At 29.1% G+C, this 13,763-nt stretch overlaps 2 protein-coding genes across 13 annotated transcripts in view; one reads left to right on the top strand and one right to left on the bottom strand.

Moving 5' to 3' along the window:
* The window catches only part of LOC122568882 (RYamide receptor-like), a 349,767-nt gene extending 340,570 nt beyond the window's left edge, over window positions 1-9,197 (bottom strand). The window contains exons 1-2 of one of the 2 annotated variants that reach the window (XR_006317233.1): window positions 7,951-9,197; window positions 4,899-5,063 (exon numbers count right to left, since the gene is read on the bottom strand). The gene's annotated coding sequence lies outside the window, so the exon portion shown is untranslated. The remainder of the gene's footprint in view (window positions 1-4,898; window positions 5,064-7,950) is intronic. The other variant, XR_006317232.1, reaches the window with a different exon arrangement.
* The window catches only part of LOC122568870, a 30,611-nt gene that overhangs the window by 5,404 nt on the left and 11,444 nt on the right, over window positions 1-13,763 (top strand). For 6 of the 11 annotated variants that reach the window (XR_006317231.1, XR_006317227.1, XR_006317228.1 and 3 more), the window contains exons 1-5: window positions 9,681-10,363; window positions 11,602-11,776; window positions 12,932-13,049; window positions 13,134-13,278; window positions 13,392-13,479. Coding sequence is in view for 5 of the 11 variants with exons in the window: in XM_043729110.1 (XP_043585045.1) it covers window positions 10,303-10,363; window positions 11,602-11,776; window positions 12,932-13,049; window positions 13,134-13,278; window positions 13,392-13,479 (587 nt within the window). In the remaining 6 variants the exon portion in view is untranslated. Of the gene's footprint in view, window positions 1-7,833; window positions 8,021-9,680; window positions 10,364-11,601; window positions 11,777-12,931; window positions 13,050-13,133; window positions 13,279-13,391; window positions 13,480-13,763 lie in introns of those variants that run through there. The other 5 variants (XM_043729111.1, XM_043729114.1, XM_043729112.1 and 2 more) reach the window with 4 other exon arrangements.

The raw sequence follows: 13,763 nt of genomic DNA on the forward strand, positions 1-13,763 counted from the left end.
AATATTAAAGTTAATCTTTTTCAACGAAAAATAAAATTTGTTCGTCAATAAGTATTCGTTTTCTTATTTTTCAAAATTATGGAGAAATCATACACCACATTGAAGGTAATGAATTTTTGTATATGTTCGCACAAAATTTTTTACTTTTCTTCAACCCAATCACATTCGTTGCTGTGTGCAAGCGAACAAAGTTCCGCTAGATGTGGAATCAGATAATGTTGTACCACTTCGTCATTTTGTAATTTTGTGTAATAAAACAAATATGAATGTAGAGAGTAAAGAAAAATATAAAATTTACCGTATTCTTTTAAGCCTACAGGATTGTATGACCCCTTGATTAATAGTATAAGATTATAATATGCACTGAAAATATTTTTAGTAAAGATATAGAAACACAAGATATATAGGAATTGCATAATTCTTATTGTTATTTTTTTTAATAGGAAAATATTTCTATTTTGCTTCAGTCGTAAATTTAATGTGAGTCAGACTTAACGTACTATTGTCATAAATATTACTTATTTATAGAGGGAAATAAAAGTCAGCGAAAGATATTTTCGATGTTTATCAGATATTCGAAAGAAATCGTGCTAATATCTAAACAGCGCAATATACAATTCGCCTAAGATATTTTCTGCTTCATCAATTTGTTTTTAAAAATAAACTAAAATTGTAGATACAAATATTCTGAAATTCAATTTAAAGAAATAAAGAATTATGTAATGTTTTAACAGGTGACGGTAAGTTATCTTTTTAAAAATGAGAGAAAATGTAGTTTTTTTTTAAACATACGTATAATAGTTATCAAAATAAACATTCAAATCTGATATTAATTCTCTTCTTGATACAAATGGTTTCCTGTGTTACTTTTGTAGCAGATGTTCTTTTTAATCCACCGATAAATCTTCACTAGTCTGTTGGAAAGATTTTCAGTCTTTAAAAATGCTGCTTCTATCCGAGTTTTTCGATAAACTGTAAAATTGATTTATAAACATTCAATCAATTATTTATTTAGAAGATTTATATCAATTGCAAAAAATCATATTTTTAAAACTTTGTAGTTGATTTACATCAGTAAATCTTTATTAAACTACAAACAAATATTGCTTAAAATGAATATTAGAGGAATGTTAGTCATAATCAAAGAATATTTGTCATTAGTAAAAAGTAAAGAAGTTAATCATAAGAAAAGAATATCCTTCAGATATTTTTTATTTACTGGAAAAATATTATATTTCATAAAAATTAATCATTTCTTGAGGACAATATAATCAAATAATTTAATTTCAAATATAAAGTATTTTAAGCAAAAGTATAGTTATGGAAACTGAATTGAAAACTACACAGGAATTTGAACTGTAAATTCAGGGTATTCGTGATATTCTTCCATTTAACTCGGTAGTCTAGATGATAGTATAATTGTAGAGTATACATAGCGGTAAAGAATCGATAAATATATTCACGGATTAGGATTATATGAGTTCATTGACTTCACTTTCATTTATAATTTATACCCTACATCATTGCTTTCTACTCGATTATTCTGGAAAGCAACTTGAGCTTCATCATTGAAGATTTAATGCTTTCATATCATGCATTATAGCAATGATAATATGGTAGAAAAGATGTTCAAGAGGATTGAACCAATAAACAGAAATGAAATATCTAATTATCTCTATCGTCGTGAAGATAATAAAGTAACATTAGTAGTATATATTGCATATACGTACATAATTAGTTTCAAGTAATTTTTTGCGTTAATTAAGAGTTTTATTTGATTTTGTTTATGTCAATTAAAATAGTTGCTTATACTTATATCTTTCCACCTGAATTTGAGAAGTAAGAAAAGAAAAGAAAGAATTAGAAATTAAACGTATAAATTTAATAATTATTCATAAGTTTATTCTGTACGTTGAATTTAGTAATTTTTGAACATGTTGTAAAAGTCAACATTTGGGATAACTTCTTCCTTGCATGAAAATGTTGGACTCTCTTAGTTTTCAAGATATTCGCGAAAATCTGTCCGCACGAAACTCGCTTTACGATAACCGGATAAAATAACGCCTAACCTAACCTAATTCTTATCTTTTGTTTATAGTTTATGTAGCTTTGGGTTAGCTGCCATCTTATCCGGCCACCGTGAGATGGCACTGTCACGGACGCACAATTATAAGTAAAATTTACCGTGTGTGATGCCGATACTGCTGACAGTTTTTTGCAAGTATCTCGCATATTTTCGTATTTCTGCAGGTATCTTGCAAGTAAACTAAGAGAGTTTGACGTTTTCGTGACAGGACAAAGTTGTTCCAAATGTTGAATTTTATAACATATTAAAATATCATCGAAATTGGTGTTGAGGGTAAACTCGAAATAATTACCATAAATTTTAATAACTTTTCCAATGCATCATGAGAGTATTTCAATGATTTGTTATTAAAACATCAATTGCTATTTTACTATAAATAAATTATCGATGCTCTCGAACAAAATCAAAATATAGGTAAAACACTGTTTATATAATGTTAAGTTAACAGAAAATTATAACTTCTGTAATTTTTTTTTATCTTTTGTAAAAAATTTAAAAAATTATATTCATTCTAATGCATTGTAAAGAAAAGTATACCAAAACTTCTTATGAATAAATTGCTCACGAAGTTTCTCTTTGAGAAATTAAATAGAACAAATTTTAATTGATAAAATGCTTAATGAAAATTTTACTCGTTATACATCACATTATATCCAATTATATTCAAGTGAATTTTTCATTGCTCATGAGAGAAAAGATTATAATTGTTTGTAATTCCTCGTTCTAACGAAAAAAAGTATTTACTACTGTAAATAGATTATTTAGTGACTAAATAAAACGATATATGTATAATAATACAAATAATGGAGACGCAAAATAATATTCAGAAATATAGACAACTGCATTTATCTAATCTTCAACATTCAACGCGTATCATTGTTTTAATAAGTAAAATGATTATTACCTGATTTGATTAAAGCGTGATACCTATACAGAACGAGCCAATAAGAACTGTTACTTGAAATAACTCGTTATCTACTGACTTTAACAAAAATTATCTGAAGTGAAATGAGCCTGATGAAAGGAGCCTGATCAGATGAATATATTTTGATTTCTCAGTGCCTTGTATTTTCTGAGATATCAAGGTGACCTTGGGTTTTCTAACAGTTATCCTAACCTTTTTTGTACTCCATTATAGCCATTAAAAAGGTTACGATTATGAATTCAACTATCTATAATAAGGCGACCTTTAGTTGATCTTGAGCCTCAAAACGAAACGAAAATTTGTGAAAAGTAACTTACTATCAATGTTTGCATTTAAAGTAGATGTTCAAAGTTGTGGCCGTTCATACATGTGTCGACATTTTCCCAAACGGCACGACGCAACGTAATGTCGCGTCTATACGAAACACGAACGGCTTGCAGTGTACATATGAGACATAATTCACTATAAATCTATTTTAAACGGAAACACGGAAAGTAAGTTACTTCTCACAAAATTTCATTTCATTTTGAGGTACAAGGTCAACTAAAGGTCATCTTATTATAGGTCGTTGAATTCACAACCTTCTACAACGGAGTATAAAAAATATAGGGTGACTTAAAAAATCTCCAGATCAACTTGATATCTGAAAAAAATATAAGACATCACAAAATCAAAATAGGATACATACAAATGAGGACAATTGTATAATAAATAATTTCACTTCAAACATTTTTTGCTAAGGTTAGTAGATAGCGAGTTATTTCAGGTGATATGCTGTACAAATATTAAATTAATGATATAATTATACAAAAAATATAAAATAAAGAAATATATTCAAATCATTTAAAGTTTAATTTCAAATATTATATTTCTCATTTATGTGTGTTTTTATAGTTGAACTAAACTTTTGAGATATATGATATTTTTTAAGATATTTAAATAAAAGTCATTAACTCGAAATCAATATTTTTGAACCATATAACAGTGACACACAATAGTCCTTACGTCATTTTGATTTATTTTCTGTATCTTAGGAGATAAAATGATTTTTGATATTTATCGCGTAAGGTATGTGTGTGTGTATATATACAATAAAAATAAAAATTAAGTAATCTAACTCGAATCTAACTTCAATTGTTAATTAAAATCAATACTACAAATCCATACTTTTATGAATATAATTAAAAAAATAAAACCTAAGCATAGATTTATTTCATCCACTAAATAATAATAATACGAATAATATACTTTGGATATTTTATGTACATATTTTTACATATTCTATGTAAAGTATTCTATTTGGTATATTTTGCATCTTTAAATTTCTTATAAAAGCGTACACATCCGCAACCTAATACTACATGTATGAGTCAATTATAATAAAAAGATTAAAAGTTCCAACGACGAAAGTGAAAAATATGTATCAAATCATGGTTTATTAATGACGTGGAATAAATTTTGTTTTCGATGAAACTGTAATTATTCACCGAAATATATTTATACGAATATATCTGCAAACCTTTGGTTTCGATTAAATAAATTACACACTGCAGCACGTGTATACGAAACATATTACGGGTTACGAAATTTAATAGATTATGTGGCTTTAGAATATCATTCTCAATTATCGGATAATACAGAGTATACCCTCAAATTTCATTTATATTTACAAACATATAGAACATCGAAACATGCAGTTTTCTATTGGAACAAACATTTCATTTAAGAACGAGTGCAAATGATAAACACTGAGATTAATATTTTAACCAACGAATAAAAATTTACCATTGATTTATTCTTTAATCAACCAGCACAAAATTTCAAATTTATAAAACAACGACTAATTCTAAAAGGACAACATATATACCATCAATAAGTAGGACTCACCATATAGATGTCGTCCAGCAATGAATCTTGTACGCACGAATTTATTCTAATAAACTTTCATCGTCTATGCTTTAGTCCCGTAGTAACACGGCAACACGTATGATCCACACAGAAATATGTATTTTCTTCGTGGTAATGTTTCACAAACGATAGGTAACCGGTTCACTGCCGTGAGTATTCGTATCGACATTCAAAGTGAGCAACGAGAAATTGAACGGATTCTTCGCGTTCTCTATCGTGCATTTTCACTCCTACGTACAAACTATCATCTAATTCTTAAATGTGGTTTTATATTTCCGTCTCGAACCGACGTAGCAAAAGGCTCTACACATGAAACTATTCGATAATCTAGAAGGTTAAAAAGGTGTTCGTTGTTCTTCTTGTGATGAAGAGGAACATAAGTCTGATTACATAAATGCGAATTTCAACTTATTCGAGTAAATTGAATAAACGCCGCTTAAAGTAATTAAAAAATCGCATAACTGGATAATGGCATTTTGCCGAATGACGAGATCGACATTCTTCAAGTTTCGATATATTAGCGAATTAGGTATAAGCAGCATGATACTTCCGTCTTGTGTAATATTTATGTAGTTAATTATTTCGAATGTTAAAATATATTTTTTTTATATGAATCGTGAGATTTCTTTTATACTTTTTGGTTGGAATTATTTTATATTTATTTGAAATGACCATATTTTTTATGTAATCATGAGATTTACGATATTCGTACGATAATTACTAAAATATCGATTCGAAGAATCAACAATTGTATAACTTATCTGATTTGATTGTGATCGCTAATTAATCAATGCAAATAAATCAACAAATAAAAGAATCAAATGAAATTAATTTATCCATTAATTTGGTTTCGTTTAAAAATATTAATAAATCGTGGATTTTATTGTTCTTCAAACTATCTTTAAAAATTAAACATTAATGGAAAAACAAAAAAATTACTAAAATGTTATATTTTAATGTTCAGAATATCTTATTGTCCCACATTTCGCATGTTTACAATTTATATCAGTGTTAGAAGTGAATTTTTATATGTCAGATGTTTACATACTGTAACGTTACGGTACTGAAAACATTGTTGCAGTGACTCCATCTATACTTTCAGTAAATTGAATTGTCACGATTTTACTTAAACACCGGATGTATAAACTTCAAACATGTGTTCTAAATCAATAGAAGAATTTTGATTTTGATCTTTAAATAACCTCCAATTTTCTTGTAACCTTGAATTTCAGAGGAATCATTCTATGTGTATCTTCTTAATTTTTATATCTCTTCTTCGCAGTTTCATATTGATAGAAATATGGCAGGATGAGATCATAAATTGGAAAACAATGAAGGAATATTCTGTATCTCGGGCTCAGTTGCTCCACGCCGTTTACAAACTGTTTTATGTTATATTTATTTGAAAATACACCGTATGTAAAGTGCAATGTATCGTACCATAAAGTTACGTACAACTATGTGAAATTTCTTTCCACGAATTTGGCGTTTTACGAGTTACATTTTATACCGGTTAACAGTTGTGCAAATATAAAGGTTTTATTTGCTCAAAAATGCTCGTACATGGCGTGGACGATAATATGGAAACGATCCAACGAGCCGTAATGTGCAACTTCTCGATTTTATGATTTCGTGTAAACTTTCGCACCAAAAACAGTACCCATAAATGTTGTATATATTCATATTTATAAAAGAAGTCATTGGGAAGTTTAATTGTAGAATTGAAACTGTGATACTATAAGCAAATTTGGATAAAATCATTAAAATTTACAAAAATATCATAATGACAACATTTGCAATAAAATGTTTCTTTGTATTATAGCGATTTAATTAATTATTATTAAAAGAGTTGTCATAAATATTTTAAATTCCTATTCATAAAACAAATCATTGGAAAATTTATTATAAAATTGAAGGCATAAAACTATAAATAAAGAATGAGATTATTAAAAACTGATAAAAATATTATAACGATGATATATTTAATATTATAAAATATTTCTTTTCGTATTATAACGATCAATTTAATCGATTAGATGATCCAGGGCAGATAAAGTGAATTAATTAGGACCGTTTAACGTTTAATTAGAGTATACATTTTTGTTCATTCAACAGAGCGCACCCTGAGCGTATCTTGTGGTGGTTGAATCCACTTTAAACGTATAACATCGTGTGCTTACACGTTGCCTATAGTATGTATATTCCGATTTGATAACATCAGGTAAATTACTAAACGTGCATGCCTCGCATAACGACAAGCATTTTCCGCAGAATCAACAGGTCGAACCTGAATAAAATTCTTAATCGCCATTTAAATGATATATGTAAACTTTACATATATATGTGCTTGAAGGCGAAATTTGAACAGGGAAGGAAAAAAGGTAACCGTTCGCTCCAGTGCTATTAGGGAGGGAACTTTTGAGTCGAATATAATAATTCAGTGAATGCTTTTCAAACGATATCTTTTGTTGGTATACATGATGTACGTTCTTTGATCTATCAGCGAAGATTGTTAAAAAATTCCGCGAAGATAGACATGATATCAAGTAAACTCGAGCGTCGTAAAAGTTGTAATCATTGCTTTATCGTAATTTGGAAGAATCTTCGTGAAACAGTGTCGAAGCGCATCGCTATCTTCATTCATCCGTGTCATGCACCCCTTCTGTTTCATACAACCACTCTGTATACATACATATATATATCATCTCCCAATAGTCTCATTCCCCTCTCTCCCCTCCTTTTTCCCATAGTTCACCCGCGCACTCAATCACATTTTCTCTCGCTTTTACCTCTTTCTCTCTCTATGCGTATCTTTTGTCTTGTATTCCCCTCTTTCCGCTCACATTCACGATACATTATCCCCTATCTCCATTTCTCGCTTCAACTACATTTATTTTCTGTATACTCCACCCAGAACAACGAACATAAAAGATAAAGGAGGAAGTAAAGGAGAAAATAAAATAAAAAACAGAGAAACAGCACGTTCGAACGAAGGAGTGAAAGAAGCATCGACTACGAATGGTTTTCTTACGGTTATCGAAGGATATCCATAGGTAGCAGATTGAATCGCTTGTTGCAAGAACAGATCGAATATGCATGTAGTAAGTACTTATGTATCCGTTTACGTGTTATATAATTTCCCTTGTTGTTGGTTCATCGCTGATCATGTCCTCGGCCACGGTCATTCCCTTTCCTTTTCGTGGCTATACGTTCCCCAAGCAACGAGAGATCGCCGGTAGAGAGCAGAGAGAAGATACGTTTTGCGACGCATTCACGGGACACGTGAACCACCGATGGAAAGGACAGCAGCGACAGCGAGAGACGATGGTGTCGAAAGCGAATGAACATATACGAATATCAAGATTGAGAAAGACAGAAATGCTCAGGGCGGTGGAGGTTCAGAGAGAGAAAGAAAGAGACCGATAAAAGGAGAAGAAGAGAGAGGGATAGAGGAAGATATATACTGTACACGTCTCTGTCTCTCTCTGTCTCCCTTTTCGTCGCGCACCAAACCGATCGGCGATGTGCAGCCGCGTGCGCCACCACGATGGTCGATCGAAAAAAGTCAACTAAGAAATCGATGACGAAAATGACGACTACAACGACAACAACGATGACGACGAAGACGAGAAAGAAAACGTGGCCTCTCGAACCTACGTCGGCGACGCTTAACGTCGGGGCTGCTCTGGGCGTCGCGGCGCTCACACATCGGCTCACTGAGCTCGAGGTAGGCGACACCGTCGGAACCGAGGATCGCGGCTACGGCCGACAAGAACCGAAAGAGCAAGCCGAGCTTTCCAGATGTTGTTGCGCACGCGCCCTTGCACACCACCTCACAGTTCAATCAATTTTTAGCTATTGAAATGTCCGTTGGATTTCAGATCCATTACTTTTTCTTTGCCAACCACCAGTTTCATTACCATTTTTTCTCTAAAAAATATCAATGTGTATGAATATTATTGATAGCATAATTAATTGTTCCATTGATCAACATAAAATTTAAGCGAGTAAGAAATTAGTTGAAATGCATTTGTGGGATTCTAGTTCAGAAGTACATGAAAATTTTTGTAATTCTTCCTTATGTTTTTATTTCTAACTTTACAATACGAAAATTTTTTGGTCAAATACATAATTGGTATCCACATCCTTTATATACATGAAGGTATCCTTAAACTAGGAATTATGTTTTATAAAACATTCTTATGTTATATAAAAGAAATGTTACAAATATGTTAATATATTAAAGAATTGGTTAAAAAATTTATATTTTTTTGTTTACAAAGGCTTAAATCTCAACGACTTTATTTTAAAGAGATATAATTTAATATATAGTATAATACGTATATTTGTGTTGCCTGTAATTTAATATGTACAATATATGTTCTACTGTACAAAACTATGTAATATAAATTATTAAAATATTAAAAACATTCTATTCCTGATAGTTAAATTTTACACACTTTTATATTGCATATGTAAAACAACAATATATCAAATTCAACAAACAAATGTATTTTTTATAATTTAATAATTTTGTTAATCATTGCGTCTCATATATTCAGTTCATCAAATCAATTAATTATCTTTATCTTTTTTAGAAATAAGAAATAATAGTCAAAGTGTGCGATATGAAAAATCTTCCACATTTACCGCCTTTCTCATATATATTCTCTAAGTGTAACTACAATCGATCTTCAATTTGACTAAGTGTTATTTTATCACCGCAATTAAATTCTTATAACGGGAAACATTGTTAAAAAACATTCAGACTAAGCATAAAAAAATAATTATGTACGTATATGTATACAAGCAACCGTGTGTTGTAATTACTTAATTGCTCGGTTCTGATTGGGCTGTTTTGCGGAGTAGGGATGGCGGTGTTCTCGGTTCATGATTTGCGCGCTACATGTTGCTCGGTCTCCATTGGCTGAGTTACCTGAAAGGCCGACGAATCAGCCATTTATTTCTAAACCCTTGCTGCTTTTAACCCTCAAAGAACGCCAAATATCGAAATTTTACCACTTAGAGTTATCGGTAACTAAGACAATTCGTAATATCATTGAATGATATACATGTAACAATAGTGATAAAAATTCATTAATAAAAAGCTAAGAAGAGAAGGAATATACAAGATGATTCTGGTATTTAGTGTGTGCTTTTAAGTGTAAGATAATAGATGTGAGCTTGGTAACAGTGGGGTGTACGAGACGCGCTCTCGTGGTGGATGCACCAAATGCCAGTGTCAATATGGCCGTTACCGAGAGCGCAGTATGTGGAGAGACGCGGACGCGGTAGTTTCTTCGGTCTCTAACATGAAGTACACTCTGGTAGGGAAAAACGTTTCTACGAAATATTAACACATTTATTGAAAAATTTCAACAAAATGAATTGTGTTGTGGAAGAGCGAATAAACAGCATGCAAAACGAAAACGCTCGGGTGCAAGGTATGTGGTTATCGTGTTCGTTAAAAAGTGTTTTTCTCCGGTTGTTTACGAATGTTTAGCGGCAGAAACACGCTAGTCTTCTCACGCAACCTCCTCGACGCGCATTCGATCGATTTGTCGCTACATTTATTGGCATTGCCAATTCAATGACTACCAACCGAATCTCTAGAAATGCAAATGAAATCTCCAAATAAACGTATACTTTTTGGTGATAGTTTCGGAAATTTTCTGTGAAGAATCAGTCTTGTGCTAAGTGGATAATGCATTTGTGTGTAACACCAGAATTAACCGCTCGATTACGTTTTTCATCGCATTTATTTTAAATCATTTATTAAATACACTTTTAATTCAATATGTTTTCTAATCTCTGTGTGAATACATATTACTTGGTGATATTGTATAATTCTCACAAACATACATATACAAGTTATTTAAAAATAATTCTTACGTCTGTTATAAACTTTAAACATCAATTTGAAAAAATTTTAATAAAGCCATAATAAATTTACTAAACCATAAATATTGTTTGTTAACACTTTATTGAATAATAAAGAGAGTGTTTAAACTGCTACTCCGACTTTCAAATGTTAAATTTCATTGATTTCTGTTACTATCATTATCGTCATTTCGTATTATTTAAGAACGTTAAGTAATTAGTAAAAAATAATCTTTTCACACTCCTGCATAATTCTATTAATTAGAGTTCCTGATATTAATTAGAAAATCCTGCATAAGTTCTATTTGTAAATGTAGCTGAAAATATTTATTGAGCTCGTAACATAATAAGTGCGTGTACAATAATATCGATAAGAAGAAAATATTTTCTATTACGTATAAATTTTCAAATAAATACAAAAATTGATTACATGTGATATGTTACGTTACTGTAACATTGCCTCAATTATTATGTTATATAAGTATATTATGTACATTTGCTTGTGGTATTCTTTTGAAACTTTTTATTCGTGCTAAATACGTGCGGCATCTATGTTTAAGCAATTTACATTATGAAGTGAACAAGATAAAATTTGTTTTTTTCGAATGAGTTCTTTAAAGAAAAATTCAATTTGGATAGAAAAACTGAAATTTTGTTTTAAACAATAAAAACAAAAAAAAAATAAAATTGTTTAATGTATTTAAAAATCTGTTTGTTGCTGTCATAACCATTTACAAAACTATTTTTATAAAATGTTTCCAAATGAAATTTTTTCAACAATTATTTATTTATTAATGTACAGATACCAAAAAGGAAATGGTTAAAAACAATGGAAGACTAAAATTGAACAATGATGAATCAAAACCATCAATTATTGAGCTGTTTCCTTGGATCCTAGAGTTTAAAAAAATGTGCAGGTGTATATATACAGAAAAAAGTATGGCATCTTTAACAGAACTTATGCAATTTTATGTGAGGTAATGATTATATTGTCATAAGTTTGTATCATCTCTATTTTCAGTTTACCAGTAATATTTTTTCTGGGAACTGGTTTAAAAATCAGTAAAAGTAGATAACTTAGTTCTTTAGATATTATACATTATACTTAGGTATTATTATAAATATATATATATATGTAATTATATATATAATAATATACAATAAATGTATATATATAATACAAGCGTGTTTCCTTTATGAACATCAAATTAAAATTATTAAGAATACCTGTAATAGGAAGACCATTAGAATGCAGTAGAATAAAGTGGTACGAAAAATATAAAGAAGGAAGTGACTATATGGTCCTGAATTTAAAAGATATAATTTTTTTAATATTAAATTATAATCAGTGGAAATATTAGGGAAACATTAGGAAATATCCATCAAATAATTATTGTAAAACATATTGAGAACAATTCTAAATGAAAGTGATATAATAACAATAACATCAGTATAAAATGTTTTCAAATTATAAATTAATATCAATAATCAAAAATGTATATAAAAATTATTAAGCATTAAAATAGAAATAAATGTAATTATTACAAAATTTTGAGGTTGTAAGGGACAAAACAATAAATAAATGCTGCTACAAAAGGGACAATGCAATAAATAAATACTATTACATAAGGAACAATGCACTAAATAAATACTACTACATAAGGGACAACGCAATAAATAAATACTACTATATAAGGGACAACACAATAAATAAATACTACTACTGCTAATACTATAAAAATTATTGTTTGTTTTAATTATTTTACATCACATCAAGGTTACTTTAAAAACAATGTTTATTATTGAAAACTTCAATAACTTCATACAATTCTGTAATCATACTTATTAAACTTTTTATGCCTTCAGGGCATAATTAAATTTTTGTATCTGTTTGATATCTGTTAATATCAGAAATATGTTTACATATATATAATATTCATACTAATTATTTAAATAAATTATTAATGAATTATATATTTAAGCATAAATTTGTTATATATAAATCAAATAATATAAAAAGTTGTATGAGTTGCAAATTTTAGATAGGATAGAAATGGATTGCATGTTGTAAATTTATCAGTTTTATTGTATTAAGAAAATGAGAAATGTTTCAGTAAATAATTTGCTTACAGAAATGTAAGTGTCAGTGTAAATGAATGTTACACAAGGCCTTTAAGAGCAGCAAAATTAAAGGATTCTATTAGTGAGACTTTAATGTTGTTCTTATATATTTATCGTGAACTTTCTGAGGTAAGCTTCTTTCTTAATTTTAATATTTTTGTGTGCTGAACTGTTTCTTATGTTACTAAAAACTAAACAAATTTCACCTTTTAGGATCATGATAGGTTCAGTTATTTAAATAATATGTCCGACTTATTAGCTCTCTATATAGATATGGAACTAAAAGCATCTAGGAAAAGCAGAGAAAATCATGATAAAATTTGTGCAAGGATTACTTCTTGTCTTTATGTTTATCTAGGTATGATGATGTTCACACAAATATTTTACAGTAATTAATTTAAATAGAAATGATTTAAAATGCTGAAATATTGTATGTTATCTTAAAAGAAAATTTATATATATCTCTTTCAGAACATTCCATGGAACATTTATTAGATACCTTAATCAAGGTACAACTAATGTGTTGCAATTATCATCATATTTTAGATCCAATTATAACGTAAGTATAAAACAAAGTAAAAGAGTTTATTTCTGACTTTTTTTATTCCATTTTTAGTTTGTGAAAATTCAATCAAGAAATATAAATTAGTTTTATCATTTGCAATAAGATTACTGCCTCAGTTAAAAATTCCATACTTATTTCACTTTATATATATATATATATATATATATATATATATATATACTATACTATACTATACTTTACTTGCTATATTTTAAATTTATTATTAACTTTTACATTTGAGTGAATCTATATAATAGTTAATTATTATGTATGCTGCA

This window comes from Bombus pyrosoma, linkage group LG7 (genome assembly GCF_014825855.1).
Source record: "Bombus pyrosoma isolate SC7728 linkage group LG7, ASM1482585v1, whole genome shotgun sequence".
In the NCBI taxonomy this organism is placed as follows: Eukaryota; Metazoa; Arthropoda; class Insecta; order Hymenoptera; family Apidae; genus Bombus; species Bombus pyrosoma.